The following is a 19,933-nucleotide window of genomic DNA, read 5'->3' on the forward strand; positions in this document are numbered from 1 at the left end:
GTATTGTTTAGATTTTGCATTACTTACAGCACTGCCATGGATAACTTGAGAGTTAAATGACCTGGTTCACATTTAAAAAAAAACTTCCAAAGGCATGACAGAAACTTGACTTAGCAAAAGTATGCAAGTAGAAATAGAGCAGTCTGGGAAAGATAAAGATGACAACATGAATAAGCATTTTGGGGAATCAGAGATATGTGTGTCAGGTTTTTAGTTTTCCACCAGCAGTAGGTCATACGGGAAAAGACACATCAGTGGACAACAGAGAGGTCCAAGATAGAATATCTTTCCCTAAAGTAAATCAAGCATTAATAGTTTAGGATTAACAGAGTTGGCCAATGTAATTTTTTAGATATTTTGGTTACAGTTCATGTCTTTAATGATTTATTTTCATCAGAATAATTGGCTGCTAGTGCCTGAGCAAAAACATTCAATAAAGCAGAATGGAGTTTGAATGTAGTTTTTGGTGTAGTAAGTAGATAGCGGTATTGTAGTGGTCATGGTCTTTTTCTAGAACTGGATCATGTACACTACAGACTAGCTATTAGTATTAATTTATGTGTGTGTATATATATATATATATCTCATATATCTCATTGCATCATTGCAGGGGAATCTAGACAAACTGCCGATTTGGGCAACTAACTTCCAAATGATATTTCCAAAGGTCTATAAAAGTAAGGTTATGCCCCTATGATTTAAAAATATGCAGGATGCATTTAATGAAACCAAGGCAGGAGATTCCTTCACAGAGCAGGACCTAGGAATTCCTGTAAACTGAGCAATGCCAGTGAGCAGTGGCAATGGCCACTAAAATATTGTCTTGTATTAGAATGGTATATATTCACAGAAGGAGAGAGTAATTCTTCCACTTTATCTAGAATATGCTGTGCAGTATGAGGCTTCAATATTAAAAAAGAAAAGGCTGGCCAAGATGGAATTGATTATACTAGAGGAAACATGCTTATAATAACTGCATACAAATATCTCAGGGGATTTTTGAAGAAACTGCTATTTTATTCACTTGTAGATCATTGCAGAGAAAAAACTCCATCACAGGAAATAAAATGTAGGGTGAAAAGCTCTAGCACTGCCAGTGTGTTTCAGCTGGCAGAGATTGCAGACGGTCCAAAATAATATGAGCAGGAAAACACTAGAGGCAGAAGGTTGCAATATTTGTATTTCTGAGGAAAAAACGAAAAAAACAAGAATGTGATTTGTGCAAATCACTGCACATTTAGAAATCCAATATTCACAAAAAAACCTATAACTACAGTCTATAGCCTTCCGCTTTTTCTCTTCTACAAAAAGATTGACAAACTATCAGCCATTTCTTGCACTGACCCAAATCTGCAAATATCTGTAATAAGCCACCAGGTTTAACCAGAGCTCCATACCCTTTATCAATCATATCCTTTTTGATTTTAATAGTAGATACTGAGAATGTCCCAGAAATAAGATGAAGTAACAAGAAGATATTTTTTATATTCATAGCCCCCTCATGTACATTTTATAATGCAGCATATATAGTGTACTATCTATTTTTCTGCAAAATCAAAGCAAAGAATAAGAGGAGCCTCAGTGACCTGGAGTCAGTGTTTTAGCATGAGCAGTTTTATTGGCTTCAGCCCCCCCCCCCCCCCCCCCCCGCTCTTTATGACAGACATCAGTACTAACGCATTAAAATGTCATTTAATGGCGTTGAACACCCAAACTGCTCTTACTTGGGTCACTGGAGGCTAACACTGCTGCTAGACTGGCGTGTAATGTAAAACTTATTTCTCTCATGCAAGATAAGCTGTGTAAATAAGGCACCAACATGCAAACTGGAGAGTAACTGTACTGCAGTTCATCTGAACATACAGCATCTCTATCTAATAATATATGAAATATTACACATGTTAAATTATTTTGCTCTGGAGATAGCCCTTGCCTTGAAATCACCTTCACCAAATCTCAAACACACAAAAAACCTTTCACATCTAAATATCTTAAGACTTTCCTCTTGTCTTTCTGGATTACTGGCACTGTAATGCATTTCTGCATACACATAGCCACATATACACAAATGGAATATACAGACACAAACAGATCTGCATATAGTAAGATACAGTCGCAGGCATGAAAGTACAAAAAAATAACTAGCCATAAATATACCGAAATAAAGGGGCAGGGATCATAGGGAAGTGAATGGACCAGTGGTGTAACTATGTATACAGAAGTCTGCTGTATTATAGTCCCTCCTTCCCAGCCCCTCCTCCTACCTTTAAATATAGCGGCACAGTTGGGGAGGAGGGACTGGTCGCACAAGGCCCCCTCAGAACATTTTTCTGCAGGGGGGCCCGGAGTGACCAAGTTACACCTTGGGTCGGGACAGGGCTAGGAAGTGGACCCAGGAAGGAATAGATTGAAAGGGCTGTGGGAGAAGCAGTGAGCTAGTGATTAGCTAGTACAGAGCAGGAGGATCTCAGCATCATTTTGCCTTTGCAGCCCTGACTGCCAGCCCTTTATTGTGGGTGATAATAATGGGGAGCATGGAAAATTCACAGTCGCAACTTTGTGGGATTACAGTAAGGGCAAAAAGAAAAGGAACAGGAGTGATGGCAGAAGCTGTTTAGAACTTAAACTAAGGGTTTTCAGATATTAGCTGCTGTTATAAAGGTAGGGGTAAATACAAGGGGTTAGTCTCAGGATTTCCAAGATTGTGGGTAAATGGATCTCCATAAGAGCAGCTAGTGGGGGGATCCAGTTGCATAGTTTTACTTTAATTTTTATTATGCTGGTTAAATGTAAAGTATAGGATGGTTAACTTATGGGTAATAAATTTGGCTGCAACCTTTTCAACCCATAAAAGAGTCCATCTGAGTGTTTTGGTAAGTAGGGTGACAAGGCATATGGAAAGGGGCCAATACTTGAAGCTGCCTGTGTCAAGGCAGGAATGTATAGACTTATGCAATGATATAAATACCCATACATAAGCATTATACAAGTATACCGTGGAATACATATACATCTAGTCAGGCATTTGTCCACATATACAGTGTTAGATTACATGTGCTTTTTCTAACTCCATGCCAAGTTCCTTTACCCTTTCTCTGCCTCCGTGCCACCCACACAGGTCTGTTTTCATTTGAACATAGATGCTTGTTGGCATACAGTGTAAATAAAAAAAAAGCCATGCTCTTACCTAGAGTCTTTGCCACATCCAAGTCCTGTTGCATATATCCTGTACTTTTCTCTGTGTTGCCGAGAGACCAGTAAGCACTGCTTAGCGCAGAAAACACAGAGCCCCTCAGTTTTAGGCTGCAAGTTCCAATTTTCAGTGCAGCTTCTAACACAACCACTGAGGCCCCATGATGACCAGCAGTCAGTAGTTCTTGTCCAATCACCGACACAACAACGAAGGGGCTCTTGTCCAGTTTCATTTTTTGTAGTTGCTGATAAGTTGGTTCCAGAGATTCTGAAAGAACCAGTAATGGCAAAAAGTTGTTAGAAGTACAGTCAAAAGGATTTTGAACTTTGTTGATATTTTGTATTAGTTATAATGTTAGAAGACTACAACAGACACAATGACAATCAACAATGGAACTTAAGCTGGCCATACACGTGGCGATCTGACAATGTTTCGTGTGACCATCGGTCGCACTAAACATAGTCAGATCCGCCACACACCATTCAGGGCTGAATCGGCAGGTAAGGAGGTAGAAACAATAGGATTTCTACTTCCTTCTGCCGATTCAGCGCTAAAGGGAGATTTTGGTCAGGCGCCTTCTATGGCTCCCGATCAAAATTTTCAAACTGGTCCGATCGGCGAGTCGGCCGATATCAGCAGCTTCCTGCGATATCGGTCGACTCGCCGACATACCATACACGCACCGAACATCATACGAAACGAGGTTTCGTACAATATTATCGGTGCATGTATGGCCACCTTTATTTACATATACAGACAATTATTCACCAATGTGTTCAACCAAAATATGCAATATTTTCATATGCCTATTACAAATGTAACAGTGAATGATTGGTTCCTAAGCTATTGCACCAGCTTTCACATAGCTGATAAGTATTCATACCTCTACCTGAGCATCCAGACAAACTATAATTTGGATTTAAAAATCAATTTTGCCATATATTGGCAGATTTTTCGGGATGTTGCTCAGTTCAATCAAAGTCACACTATACACTTCCTGCGATATCGGTCGACTCGCCGACATGCCATACACGCACCGAATATCGTACGAAACAAGGTTTCGTACGATAGTATCGGTGCGTGTATGGCCAGCTTTAAGGTGGTCATACATTGAAAGATCTGCTCGTTTGGCAAGGTTTGAGGTGGGTGATATTGGGATGATCCATTCGTTGGGCCAAGGTCCAAACATTTGGCCTAGAAGGTCATTATTGATACTATTAACCAACTCTGTGTGTTGTCACAAAGATTTACAGCTTTGTCAGCCGAGAGGAAAGATGGGCCTAACTGATGAAAGTTTGTTCACACCAAATAACAGCAGCAGTTAAAGCTTGCCATACACTATAAGATCTTTCCCCCAATATGCCCACCTGAGGTGGGCGATATTGGACAAATTTGTTTTGCTGTAGGGAATAGGAGCCATCGGAGTGAGGACAGCATCAACGAACCAATGTGCTGCTCGATCCAATGGGAAAATCAAACCTGCCCAATTGACATCTGGCCAATTTTCATCCATACGCCAGTCGGATAAGCCCATCAGAGAGCAGATAAGTTGCCAAATCAGTCTGAAGGGCCCAAAGTCTGCCCCTGTATAGCCACCTGAGCTCCAGTCTGTTTGTGTACACAGATGTACTTCAGCAGAAAGATGCCAGTCCCAGAGTAGTGGCCCGTCTGATTTTTCCAATGCCATGTTGCAACCAGATTTTAAAGCACAATGAGTCTTATAGTCAGGGAGTGGAGATATGAGCAAGGCAGTTAAAGAAAGTCAGCACTGAATGAAATATGTGTGGCCAGGGTGCACAAACTGTAAAACTGAGGGAAAAAATGTATTTTGCAGTGCAGGCTACATAAAGTAACAATATGAAGAGAGCTGGAAAGCAGGAACACATAAAACAGTGTAAGAGGGTAATTTTGAAAAGACAGCAGGAAAGAGGCTGAAAAATTAAATTATAACATATCTTGTCAGCTATATCCACATGATACGTATATGCAGTGCAATTACACTTCTAATCATAGCTGACAGTAAAATTGATATATTTATATTTAATATTGCTTTGCCTGTTATTAAAAAAAAAAAAGCTGGTAGCAGGTGTATAAAAGTAGCCAGAAAAGGAAAGCAGAATGTAGTATGATATGAAAGGATGCCTTTTCGAGAGCATATCAGTAAGATAGGATATCGTATACAGATGGCTAACAGCTCCTTTGCTTTCTTTGGAAGGACTTAATGCCAGTCTTGAATGATTCCTAACATTTCAGCCTTTCAGAATCAGGCTGGTAAATCAGGGGTGCATCAATCAGTACCTTAATAAGCTTCAGTGAACTATCTGCATTCAAGCAGAGATATCATTAAAGTCTGGCCAGTTATAGGTCCTACAGGACTGGAGACAGATAGCAATGAAATAAGATAAGCATTCTCTGTCTATCCAGCGGCAGGCCTTGTGCACTACACAAGATGAAACAGGAGATCACTACATTATCACAGTAATGTAATGTGAGATGTATTCATCAGAATAAGTACTTGCTAGCAAAATGAGGCACCAAATATATTTACTTTTATATTTTTGTGCTATTATGTAATCATGCTTCTGATGCAGTAATATTGAGTGAGTAAAATACAGAGTGGCCTTGTTCTCTAATGCCTCTTCTAGCTACACTCCCACCATAAAATCAGATAGGAATAGGGAGAGAGCAGCATAAATGTATTACGTGTGAATCTATCTGACTTCAAGTCCCATATATCTCTGAAAAACGTAACTGTAATTTTTAGTCTGACTTTGAAGCTTAGATCAAACTGGACTGAATAAATAAAACAGATTAATTTCATTCTAATGGATTCTAATATTACGTTAAGTAGTCCTGTAATTTTGATATTGGTCACAAGATATTGCTGGAAAACATGTTGGTAGCTGTAGCGTGCCATCATCCAAGGACCCAATGGGGTGGGTTGACTTTTTCATATCAGACTGCATGACTGCCTGGTATATATAGGAGTCATTAGTTAGGGTAACCAGCTTTTCAAAAGTGCCCTGTTTGTTTGAGAACTTGGCTTAGAGCCTCCCTGTTTATAACTCCAAATTCCCATTAACATGTTCTAGTCCAGAGTTCATTTATAGGCAGAAGCACAAGGTGCCCCTACTATTACAAGTAAGATGTACACCCTACCTTCAAATTAATTGTGTAAGACTGGATTTAACATTTGATTAACTGGATTGAAAATGTAAAAGTGGTGTAGCTCTGCATACATAGGCTTTGCACATTACATGCCCTAAAATGATATACCCCTCAATCAAATAAAATTATGACAGATTTAGTCTAGTCTGTATTTATCCGATTAGAGGTTTAGAAAATGTGGAGGTATTTATTTCAATATGTAGACAGGCCAAATGTTTAGCCAGGAGCATTATGAAACAATTGTAACTGCACTAATCACCAAAACTAAGCATGTAATGAATGGTACACATGATGCACCAGGGGCAGCAAGGTTTCCCTGGAAACCTTTTTCAAGCATAGCTTGGCCACTATGTGTGATCCTTCTGTTTAGGTATTCATTTTGGTCTGTGTCTAGGACTGGGCCTCCCCCAGCTGACAGGATCCATGTACCAAAGCCAATTACTGTTTGGAACGTGTGTCCTGCCAATTATTATTTTTATTTACTGATTATTGAGCACTGCTGACAAGGCTGATAGCAGCTCCGTGCTGGCAGTTTGGGTACCAGGCTGCTCCTTGGTTCAATTCTACAGGAAAGCCATATGGATGGGAAGGGACAGCCAGGCATTGAGACACAATCAGGAATGCTTCTTGGTTTGTGTGGAGAGACAGACTGGGTAGCTGTTGGAGGCTGATGGAAGTATTTCACTTATGTCTGCTGGCCCAGTTTTAGAGTTAATCTGTTCCTGACAGCTGCTGTTAATAGTATTTACTTGAATGATCTATATATAAGTTTGCAAGGTGAACAAATACCAATATGGCAATTTGTTTGCTAAAAAAAACTCAACCAAAATAAAGCTCTAAGCCACAAATAATATACAGGTATGGGATCCCTTATCCGGAGTTTAGTGAATCTGCATGACGGTGCTCTCATTTTCATTTCCAATTAAAATGGAGTTTATGGGAGCTGGCTTTCTTGTAATTTGGAGTTTTCTGAATAATGGTTTTCCTAATAACAGATTCTAAAGCTGTACTAAAAATGTAATATCCATGTACCTTTCACCATAATGACAACAAATTACATAGAATTTTGCCGCACTCTGATCCCATACCTCCCAACATTCTGAAGATGGCAACAGGGACAAAAAGAAATGCTGTGCACAGTATGGTGAATTATTTTTGACCACACCCCTTTTGTGACCACACCTCCTAAATACCACTCCCATTTGACTAAATTTGGCAGGTTATTTAAAGTTTGAACACATTTCAGGGGGTTTTGGGTTCTTGTTTTATGTTTATTACAGTTTTTAAACCGAAATTGCCCTTTAAGCTGCAAGTCTCAGTACCTAAGTGCAGGTGTGGCTTGTTAACTTTCTGGGCTCTCTGCCAAAAGCCCACTTATTTAATTAAATGTGAGAAACAATGTGTCTAAGTGCAGGTGAAGCTTGTTAAGATTTCTGGACTCTCTGCCAAAAGCTACTTTTTAATTAAGTTTGAGAAACATTTGTATCTAAATTTTTTATGGTTCAGTGGAGGGGATCAAAGGGAAATGAGGGACCCCTCATTAAGAATCAGGGACTGCGGGTTGAGCTGTCAAAAAAGGAACTGTCCCATGAAAATCATAGCAGTTGGGAGCTATGTGATCCTCCTTGCCTTGAATCAAGCCTACTATAGGCATATAAGTAGTATGTTTGTGAGACACTCAGCACAAGTGAGTGATAACATTGACACAAATACAATATGACTGATGCCTAGTTACACACATCAGTAGATTACTGGATCTCAGTGTAAAGTTCTAAAAGCAGCTTTTTTCTTTAAGGTTCAGAAGGGAAAAGAAGGTATATTACAATGGGCCTTTAGACCCAGCTCACTTCTTCAGAGGAGGGGGAAACATGGACTTGGTAATGATAATGTGTCACTAACACTGGACAATCAAAAGTCATGGCAATGATTTATGGTGTATGTAGAATTTTAGACTGAAATAATCTACAGCTCCACATTTAAAGCCCAATACAATGAACTGTGAGTGCTTGCATGCTAACGTGATGCATAATTCAGTTCTTGCTCATCCATCCCATTGCACTACGCATGGTCTGTACAAAAGGAAAGGTTTTGTGCACCCAGCCAACAACAAATTAGAGGTAATAATGAATCTGGCCCTGTTCAGTCTGATTTATTTGTGGATCAATATATAATTTAACTTGGTTTATGTACATATTGCTTCATATTATCATGGTCTTAGTGTCATTAAGATGCGGCTATTGCAGTAGGTTTTAGGATTTATGGTTACAATATACTTTACAAGTGATTAACAGTGTACAGATGTGTTCTTTTCCATTTGGCTTTCTTATGTGTAATGTATGTGGCAAATAGTCTAGGAAGGAGCCCCCTGAGACTACTTTCTTCCATGATTCTTTCCTTATCATAAGCATTGGTTCTTAGATGTTGCTTTTCCTCTTTTTATTGCCCCAGGACTATATATAGCTTTATATAGAGGAATAAATTACTGCTGCAGAAATTTCTCTAGCCAATAAACATAGCTTGATCTACTTCATGAAAAAATGCCTGGGAATGAAATGTAATATCAAATTACATGAGAAAGTGGGAAAAAAAGGCTCCAAACCGAAAATGGACATTCCATAGGTGAGGCCTATAATGGATAAGCAGTGAAGAAATGTGTTTAAAATTTCAACTTAGGTCATATAGCACCAATATATTACACACTCTTTACAGAAAATGTAATTATTTATACTGGTCCCTGCCCCACTGGATCTAATTCCCCTACCAAACCAACACACACAAATACTATGGTCAATATCATGGGAAGTCAACCTACCATTAGGTTTTTGGCTGTGGGACAGAAAGCACCACCTAGAGGAAAACTATTGAACCCAGGGGAAAATGAAACTTCCTTGAAACAGTCCCTGGTCAGGATCCAATCAGTATGCCAGTGCTGCAAGTCAGGAATCCTAACTCCCGCCACTGGGTATCATTATCATGTAATAGATTAAACTAAAACTAATGTTTGAGTACACCTTACATGTGTCTGGCAGCAGCACCAATGTTAATAAATATGCCCCCTAATCTCCTCCAGCACCGGGCAACAAACCAAAGTTGAATTTCTACCGCCATTAATGTAAATTGCCAGTGGTAAAAACAGGCATGGGTAGGCAAGTAATTTGAATAAGTGTGCCCACATTTTCAAGAGGGATTTTGGAAGCATGTAGTCAGCTATGCCTGCTGGGTATTACAGTCAGCGGGACATCCTGCACAATTAGTAGAGCATATTTTCATGCTATTAGAAAAATATCATGTGGTTTGGCTAATAGTATATCCTTTGTCCAGTTGTGTTACTGTTGCATCCTGTGGGTGTTTAACTGAGAGTTTATTGAGTGATGTATTAGTCAGTATATGTGAAGCCTATCTGTTTCATAATATAATATAATATAATCTGTGATTTTATCCCATAGCACAGAATTAATGGCAGCACCCTAGAAAGCAAAGTGGTAATGTCTGAATATATATTTACAGGTAAGTTGCATATTTCATATTTATATGAAAAGTTTACAACACTTTTTATTTTGAAAAAGAATTTAGTAGTATTTGTTGGCTCAGTTATGCAAGTTTTATTTCTATGGAACAGTACAGTAGCTGAAATAGTAGTTTCAACATCACCAGTGCCCACAGCAACCAAACATCACTGGTCCCTATAGCAACTAAACATTGGATATAGTGTATGATATATTGCTATATCACAAGTAAAAGTATTCTATAAATATCATAAAATATGTTAATGAAAGACTAATTACAGCTTTTTGGTATGTACATTTATCATGTTGTATGTTAGTGACACTCACCTCTCATGGGCGATTTCATTGCTGCCTCCACCATGCCAAGCAAAAGCTGTAAACTCTTGGGATCCTGAGCTAAGCCGGAAGCAAATGCAGCCAGTGCATCCGCATGGCGACCGAGATACTGGAGGGCAACACCCTGTCTGAAGTATGCCTGGAAAAGAAAGTGAGACAGCTTTTTATTTTTGTTCTTTTATTATCATATTATTTGCCAATACATTGCTTTAAATCATTACATGCACCTTAAAGCATAATTATAGTTTACATTATGCTTTATAATAACAGGTCAAATAGCATGTGACTAGCTAGGGAGGCCACAGAATCTTATCTATAAAGTATGGTGCTTCTCCATAAAATGTCTAAAAAACATAGTAACTGAAAGACATATGTTCCACAGAACTGACACAGAACAATTTATATACATATATACAAGTGGGACTATCTTATGCCCTGTTATTTGTCAGGATACTAAACAAATGGATGAGCAATTACAGGGAGAACTTGCTGAACAAAAGGAAAGAACGCAAAGTATACCAAATGCTTCAGTGATAAGGCTTTTTGGCTAAATTATCTCCTTTTCCACCTCTTGGAATCGTATTGATGTTCCTTTACACAATATCACTTCTCTCTTGATGTTAATCTTTAACTGAGCAAACTCATCATCTTTATGCCCAGTAGACAATGCTTTCATAAAACAGTCTTTTGTCTGCTATTCCCCAGTGCTCACCTTTCATCATGACTCAGACGTCCTTTGGAAGGTCATTAATGAATACCTTTTCTTTTTTTTTTAATCTTGGTGTCACACATTATCAAGCCACCTTGCTAGGACCAGTATCCACTCAGACAAATAAATTCCCTTAAATAAAATCCTTGTCCAATAAAAAGTTTATAAATCTAGCACTGCTCAATTTTTGTTACTGATTGACCTTACTGACATCTTCAAAGACCAATCTTTATTATCAAAAAAATGGCGACACTATCACCCTTTTGTGAAATTACGCTGAGTGACATCATAATAGCTTTTATCCCTACGCCTTTAATGAGCCTGTCCGGTAAGATTTATTTAATGGCCTACACACTGCTGAAGTTAGATGCCACTGCATTACTTCTTTTCTGTGATAGTGAAATGATGAATCCATTCCCCTGTCACTCTGCAATGTCCGCTGATCTACTATTTACTTACTACGGTGTATTTGGTGTATTTAGGATGAGAAAAGTAAAACAAATCAATATGATGAACAAAAAGTATAATAACTCCTCTAATCCCATGACAAAGGATTCTTTATTTGCTCAGCTCATTCTACTCAAGAATCAATTTTAATCAAACAACAACAGATTTCTCAGCAGTTGCTTGCCATGGAAATATAAAACTGTAACGTTTAAAGGGTTACTGTCATGGGAAAACATGCTTTTATCAAAACTCATCAGTTAATGGGGCTCCTCAAGCTGAATCTTGTACTTATTTCTCAAAAATACAAAATGGAAATTTGACACAAGGCCATTGTGACTTTCTCTTTACTGTTGCACTCCAAATATGAGTGCTGTCAAACTTCCACTAACCCCACAGCAGCTGATATAATGCAAACAGAGGCATGTCTATAGGTAATAAGATAGCAGCTCTCCCAGACACCTCTGCTGAAGGATTCAGCTGTATGAACTGATAGGAGCTCCATGTATTTAAGCTGTTGCCACTGCCTACCTTTAGGCCATTGTGCAATCTGCCTCAAATTTTGGTGGATAATGGTCAAAACTGCCCATGCTGCCTCCCATTCATGTTAAGGTTAAAGGGCACCTATCACCCCTATATTGTTTCCCCCACTAGAGGTACAGGATAATAGGGTAATAATTGCACTCCATTTTAAAACAAAACTCCCCCTGCCAGCGCTGGGCTACCCACACCAGGAGGGAGCTCCCGGTGCAGGCAGCCATGTTGGTTGGCATGCATGTGCATAATAAGCGATCTCCCTGCTTGCTTACTATGCGCATGGGCCTGATGTAGGATCAGTGAATATAAATCACTCGTCTACATCACACACATGCGCATAATGAGTATGCGCATGTGTTTGCCGCAACATGGCTTGTCACACCGGGGGATCCCTCCTGGTGTGGGTAGCCCAGCGCTAGCAGGGGCAGTTTTCTTAAAAAAAAATCTGGAGTGCGGGCTCTAATAGTCTGCACTTTTGGTGGGGGAAACAATATAGGGGTGATAGGTGCCATTTTAGCAGACATGAGTTTTGTTGCCTGTGGGACATCGCACTCCCATTTGGGTGACAAAATGCCATAAAATGCCTTTGCATAGCACATTACCTGAATTGCAGTGTCCATGTGAGACAATGCCTTTTTATGTGCTTTCACACAATTACATGAGTTAAATGGCACAGGCAAGGTGCCATGCAAATGTAATTTCAAGGTATTTTGCCAGTTGCAAAGGGACAAATTCCCAAGGGCAACAAAATGCCCCATGTGTGCATAATGCATGGTCTACAGCACACGGAGGGTGAAGTGGGCTTGGGGCGATGTTTGACTGCCAATGCGGTCAGAGAAAGTCAGCGATGGTAAAAACACCTCTATCTGCCACAGGTCCTAATATCATATAAAAAGTGCCATGGCTGATGCACATGGACCAGTGACAGGTAATGTACCAACTTTCACTGCTCCATGTGAATCAATCAGGGTGTTTTCTTTTAATATTATCAGGCATGGTAACAGGGCATTTCAGCTGCCACTGACCTCCAATTTTATTACATTTCCCCCTTTGAACCAGCTTGTGGGCAGTAACACAAGAAAAAGGGAAAGTTGTGCTCAACCACTAAATTGTAAATCATTAGGCGGGGGTGCAATGAGGCTGTGACCACAAAATACATATAAACAACCGCAAAAAATCCTCTGCACTCACCCATTATCAATATGTAGAAATAGGACATTAGGACATTTCCTAATGTCCTATTTCTACATATTGATAATGGGTGAGTGCAGAGGATTTTTTGCGGTTGTTCATATTTTCTCAGGGCAAGTTTTTTTTTTCTCTGCTAAAACCAAAACACATGGAGAAATTCTAATTTGGCACTGTGAAATGATATTTTTGGTAAAATATTTGCTGAATATTTGTTGAAAAGCAAATTTCGCCACAAAACTGTGCCAGGCAAAGAAGTTAGCTCATCCCTAATATACACTTGTAAATGATGGTAAAAAGGAGCTAGTGGACAAGGACACTACATTTGTCCTTATTCAGATGACAAACAAAAGAGACAGACAATTCTGCTGCTAAACAGATGTACATATATTAAATATTCATACTAATGAAAAGTGACGTGCTATTTGACCTGTGACACAAATGGTGGCATTTGCCACATTGGGCTGTCATTAAATTACATCAAGCACAAAATATCACATTGCAATGTATGAGCTAACAAGCTAATTTTTCATCTGCAGTGTAGTATTCCAAGCGCCTGCAGCAAAGACTTAGTAATGGGACACTGGTAGAGAAGTTCGGCTGTATATAAGGAATTCCTTTTATAAATGGAACTGTAATTTGAAAGGAAAAAGGTAGTGTTTTTAGAACTTAATTGGTCTAAGGAAATTGTGTATATTTGAGTACATGTATACAATGCCACAGGCAGGGCTGGGTAGCAGCTGGACCGTTACCCTCCTCCCTTCATTCAAGCCTCCCTTTATGGATGGTCTGCTTGTAATGATTTGGACCACCGCAGGTACTAGCATGTCTATCACAGCAGCCAAAAAAAAGCTCTAGAGCTGTAAAAGCTCTAGAGACGCAGAGATGTCAGTCACACTGTCTTTCTTTAACAAATGGGAGTAAAGATAAAGAAGAGCAATGATCATTAAAGCTCTGGCTCACAGCAGCGGAGGTTTTCTCAGTTCACAATTTTGGGGTTTGTATACAGACTGTACATGGAGGCAAGCAGATCTATCAAAGCAGAACCCCCTTATAACACTGTGCCGATTTGATTATAAAACACTAAATACAATAAACAACTTTACACTTACATAACTGTACATTTATCTTGATATCACTTACTTTGTTCACAGAACAGTTTTTGGTAGATATAATTTTATTTGGTCCAGTGATCCTATAAACTATAAACCAGGTCCAGCTGGCAATCTGTAGATTCTGGCAAATACCAATGGGGCTGCTGTAAGATTTCGTAGACAGTCACTATTTATTGGACTGATGGGGGGGCTGTTTGGGCCTTCGTGTACTGTGAAAATATCAGTGCTCACATGTGATTTCAAGTGCAGTAGCAGTCCCTGTACTTATCCCTGTCAGTTGTGATACTTGTATCAAAATGCTCTTAATATTTTTGCAATTCCATTGTGAATTGAATGCTGCTGTGCCTATTGACACAGGTGAACCCTGAAGGGAATGTCATCTCTTGCCCGGTACTAGCAGCAGGATTCCATCTCCATCCAGCATCAACAGACATGTAAAGAATTTACATTGCCAGAAAGTTGATTAGGTTTCTGAGAGTTATAATTATTATGCTTTATGTATATAGTGCCGGCATATTCTGCAGATCATTCACATCAGTCTCTGCCCCAGTAGAATTCAAATCTAAGCTGCCAATTCAGGCGCTTCAAATTGATTTGGCAGCTTATCTTTCCATTTCTGGGGCCCTGCGATGGGCCTACCCAACCAGTATCTTGCTGACCAGGCAGGTTTTATTTTCCCATTGGCTGAGGCCAGCATCAGCTTGTTGATATGGTCCTCACCCCGACAACCTGTATTCCTGTCCCTGTGATCTGATCATTTGGACCTAGAGCCAAATGCCTGAATCAGCCTGATATTACCCATTACCCAGGCAGGCATTTCAGGGAAAGATCCTCTTGCTTGGCGACCTAGTTAAAGTGTCAATTTTTAGAAAAAGTCAATCAGCCAAGCACTGCAAAAAGTAGTGATGTCCATTGTCCCACCACATTGCCAATGTGTCTTATTTATCACTTCAATGTTATTTACACTATTAGTGTACTTCACATTGGGTGAGTTAGTAAAGCGAGACTTTTACAAACCTAGCACACACACTCCTCTTTGGAAGATGGAGACTCAGTGTAAACAGATAAGTTAGTAAAGACAGTGATGGAAGTAAAACATGGATTATTGGAGGATGAAGGTGGGAGAGAGGATTGGGGACAAAATAATGCACACACAAATGAAGAGTTGAAAGGAAGGACTGGAAAGTAATTAGTGAGATATAAACGAGTGATGGACTTAAACACTAGAAAAAATTTAGCTGCAAATTTAAAGAAATAGCACAGCAGGGTAACTTTAGGAACTTAAAACCTTAACCTTTTATGTGTTTACAGAGACTTTCTTAGACATTAGATGGTAGCATAGAACTAAAAATATGAATTCAGACCTCTACAACTGTTTGTGTGATTGCAATGCATTAACTAACCATGTAATGTATAATGCAACAAAAGCAAGGTTTCCCAGCTATCTGGAATGGCTTGTTCTAAATAGAGGGTAACTGCCAAACAAGCCTTGATCAAGCCATAAAGAAAATGAAATTATGTTGTCGACTGACATGGAGCTTTGTGCAGTATAATGAATTATGAGCCCTTAGCGAAATCGCGTTTTGCTTGATAATTCTATGTAACCATTGTTTACCATGTCACTCCAATGAATTGTATCTTATCCATTTCTCAGACAGAAGGATTTGTGCAGCGTCTTTCCATGACAAATGAGCTGGAATTGTATTATAATGATGTAAACACATTACATGCTACATGAGTGCTGCTCAAATGCAAAGAGATGGTTAGCTTTCTACAGGATGGTTCCATTTATGAATTAAGCTCAGCTGAATGAATATTGTACTTCAATACTACTGGCAGTGTTTGTTGTGTTGGAGGTGGGGGGGGGGGGGCAATGCCAAGTCTTGTCATGTCACTTGTACAGGTAGACATATCTCATGGTCCTTTGTTCCCAAGTAAGCAGCCAGCCCAATGGAGTGTCACTGCAGTACAACTATGCCTTTGTTTTTCATGCAGAGCATTAGGCAGGGTACTTACCATAAGGCAGAGCCTATATAAACATATATTAAAGCAATATAGGGCTGCTACGTCTCTCTGTATTTGAACCACAGCAGCCAGCCTGGGCTTACCTGGTTCTGTAAGAGCAGTTCAGGTTTTAAATGTCATAACTATGGACAAGCTAAAGAGCAGATAAATGTGTGTGGCCCAGCATTGCGACTGGAAAGAATCAGGCTAAGTAGTGGAGCCTCAGGAATATGTTTGTGTATAATACATCAGAGTTTAATTAATAAAGGATAATAATAATGACCATAAGTGTATAAAAGATGTTGCACAAAATACAGTTGCACATCATAATGAGAAGTCATGACAAGTGGGGGTTTTCTCAGGGATGAAATGCCCTGGATGGACATTGTAGTGGTGTAGCAATCAACAGTACTGTCAGAGTGGATATTTGCCAGGCCAGAACACAGACTCCTCCGTGAGCTAACATACTAATAGTGGCCATTAAGTGGGGATACTCTAAACATAAGAGAAATTGGACCGGTAACGATTATTTATCAGTAAATAATCATTGTGGAGATGGAAATTATTTACTAAATACGTTCTGTTGTGTTTAGCCTTAATATGGCAGTATAGTTTAATTGTGGCTGAGCCCAAAGAAGTCCTTTATGGATTAGTTGGAGACACTTTTAGGCATCCTCAAAGTTAAAAGGATCAAAGGTGTTATGGAAAATTCAGATACTGAAAGTCAGAGGGTAGAAAGGTAAGGTTTATTTGACACTTACATGGTTTCTAAACACAGGCAAGGGTCAGAACAACAGAACAAAGACAGCACTGGGTTTTTATAGACTTTGTGATACAAGAGCATATGACATAAGAACATATAAGCATGGCACACATAGAATTTGTTCCTTATCAAAAGTAAAAGATGGATCATTACATGCAGTACTGGTTTGCAGTCTTAGAGACTGTTGGGTCCTGGTTTCTTGTCCCTTTTCATTGTTTTTGTGCAGTGATTATTTCCCAAAAGGAGAGCTAGACACAGGAAGTGATATAACATATCTATTTAATATCTATCTATCTATATAATATAATATCATCTGGCAGTGTATGCAACAGCTTCTATATTATATGACTATGATTAGAGTGTAGCATAGCTTTATACCTCTGGGAAGTAGCTCAACAACACACAAACCCACAATGCACACAAACCCATGCTCTACAAATCTGAGGGATACTGTAGAGTGGATGCAACTAAAAGAATCTCTGGTCTTTAAAGAAAATCCAGCCAGTCCTTCCTTCCCATACATGGCACATAAGAGAAATTGGACACGTGATGGCCTATTTTACTGTCAGTAAAAAATCATTGTGGTTATGGAAAGTTATTTACCAAATAAGTGGGGCAGAGTTCTGTATAATTTAAGGCATGCTAGCCTTTCTCTAAGGATACAACTAAATCTTTCATTATGCCTTCTATTTCTCAGCAAAAGTATGAAGAGCTTTTTTAGCTTTAGGGAGTAAACAGATTATCATACAGAGTATTCATACATTTCATTTCCTGATTATTACATATGATGTGCTGCATGATAAATAAGGGTAAAAGCACAGACATCTTTTTTCTAAAGAAAACTAGACAGAATTAGATTCCTGCCCTAAAACAGATGTAGTAGCTTCATTTTGGGACAACCAAAGAGTGAACAAACTTCCTTTCTTGTCTGGAAGACAGGCTAAAGCACCAACACTCTGATGTACTAATATTTCAATCCTCGCTGAGGTCACAGTTATGCTGGGATAAATATTTTGTTCTAAAAATGAGCCCCTGCTACAAGCCTGTGGATCTCATTATAAAGTATGTTGTCGCTAAGTACACTGTAATCAGATCCCGCTCCATTCTTTCAAAAAAATGCTTCCGTCTGCGTCATTATGCACTGTAATCTACAACGCTGAATCTTAAATAGATCAATGGGAATAAAAATAAACAGGATTTTTCCACTCTTCATAATTGCTATTTGTGTGACTAGATGCAACATGTGAACCCCCCTAGCTCTTTATAGAATACAAATGAACATGTTTTTACATGTACCTTGCCTATAGTATTCAGGTTGTTAATCACTTGTACTACTACTACTGTAATTAACCATAGTTGGGGTTTACTGGTATATTGCAAGTATTTCATGGAATATCTGAAAACAAATATAGCAGAAGCATGTTCCTTGCCATCATTTTGGTCTACATAAGACTTAAATTCACAGAAAACACAACTGCTGGTTCTAACAGTGTGACTTTCATTTATAATACTACTAATTTATGTGACACTATGGCCAATGTTATAGATGGTTATACAGATGTCTCTGCTCTATAGGCCTTGCTAACTTCCTAAATGTATGTTACTCCAATGAATATGCATTTGATTAATAAAATACATGGGGGGTCACATGTTGACTAGAGTTGCTGAATGCTATTCTATTAGACTAGGGCCACATTGGCCGCTTTGGACTCAAGATATGATCCGATCCTGCTTGCCTGACACAAAGGGAGATGAGCAGGTTAAACAGGCATGCTTCCAGGATGTCATTAAAAATGAATTATATCTTCCTGTTGGCTAAGGGTTCTATGACATTTACAGGCTTTTATTTACTCCAAAGATCCCTTTCTGTGGGCTGCGTACTGAATAAACTTTGGCTCATTATGTCTTCAACATTGTTTTGTAGACTGACCCTTCAGACTCAGATAGAGTTCCTCACTAGCTTATGAATGAGTTAGACATCTCACATTTGTCTCAGTTACACAGATATGTTAAACAGAAGTCCCCAATGAAAAACAGTTAGTATGTTCTAGATGGAACTATTCTTGAAAATTTTTCAACTTATCATCATTATTTTTATTGTATTAGCAAAAATACAACAAAAAAAAAAACTGTAGACTGAATGGCTCAGTGATTCTATGTGTACACTAGGGGGCACATTCATGAAAACACGAGTTCAAATCCCAAATGGTATAAATTCAGATTGGATATGATAATTCCTTAAGATCGCAAATATCACAAATATGCTTATGAAAAAATTGTATTAGTCACGATAATATCGTATTGGCGATAGGAAAGTCACGAAATTTTCGTACTGAATGATCATAAAATGCAGGAAAACCTTTCCGACTTTGATCCTTCTGTGCATGATTTTGGAAGCCTCCCACAGGAATCAATGGCACTCTGCAGCTTTAACCTGACCCAAAGAAAGTCACGATACTGAAGCTTGAATGAATCCGAAACTTTCATACCATGCCCGGAGTTCCCACCTGAACATTGACTTGGTCTGAAGGGACTGAACTGGCAGCTTAAATTCGCCCCTGTATGGCCTCCTTTAAACAAGTATGATTATGTGAGTTGTTATGTATCTGAAAGATATATTCTAAAGCACCAAGATCCATTAACCAACCAGTATACAGAGTGTAATGACACACTGCAGAAGACTAATGTTGCTTCCAGAAGTAAATAACTCTGCTTTTAAGGGACTAAAAGTGCATTGTTCTTGTTTTTCACATAAATCATTTGAAAGTTTTAACCTGGTGCAGCTAGGCCAAAAACTGCAGGCTGTGGGATTTATGGAATGTGGACAGGGAGATCAGAAATGTGATTACAAGGAAAATGAATTCACTTTAATTCAAAACACGTGCAACATGTCTATAAATATCCCTCATTTTGTGTTAGCTACACTTTTTCACAGAGATTCTGAATATTGTTTTTACAGGCTTGCCCAAG

The 19,933-nt window shown here is 38.9% G+C and overlaps 1 protein-coding gene across 4 annotated transcripts in view; it reads right to left on the reverse strand.

Moving 5' to 3' along the window:
* The window catches only part of ttc28 (tetratricopeptide repeat domain 28), a 302,774-nt gene that overhangs the window by 160,685 nt on the left and 122,156 nt on the right, over positions 1 to 19,933 (reverse strand). For all 4 annotated transcript variants that reach the window (XR_004219877.1, XM_004910608.4, XM_002932099.5 and 1 more), the window contains 2 exons: positions 10,195 to 10,342; positions 3,188 to 3,460 (listed from right to left, as the gene is read on the reverse strand). Coding sequence is in view for 3 of the 4 variants with exons in the window: in XM_004910608.4 (XP_004910665.2) it covers positions 3,188 to 3,460; positions 10,195 to 10,342 (421 nt within the window). In the remaining variant the exon portion in view is untranslated. The remainder of the gene's footprint in view (positions 1 to 3,187; positions 3,461 to 10,194; positions 10,343 to 19,933) is intronic.

This window comes from Xenopus tropicalis, chromosome 1 (assembly GCF_000004195.4).
Source record: "Xenopus tropicalis strain Nigerian chromosome 1, UCB_Xtro_10.0, whole genome shotgun sequence".
In the NCBI taxonomy this organism is placed as follows: domain Eukaryota; kingdom Metazoa; phylum Chordata; class Amphibia; order Anura; family Pipidae; genus Xenopus; species Xenopus tropicalis.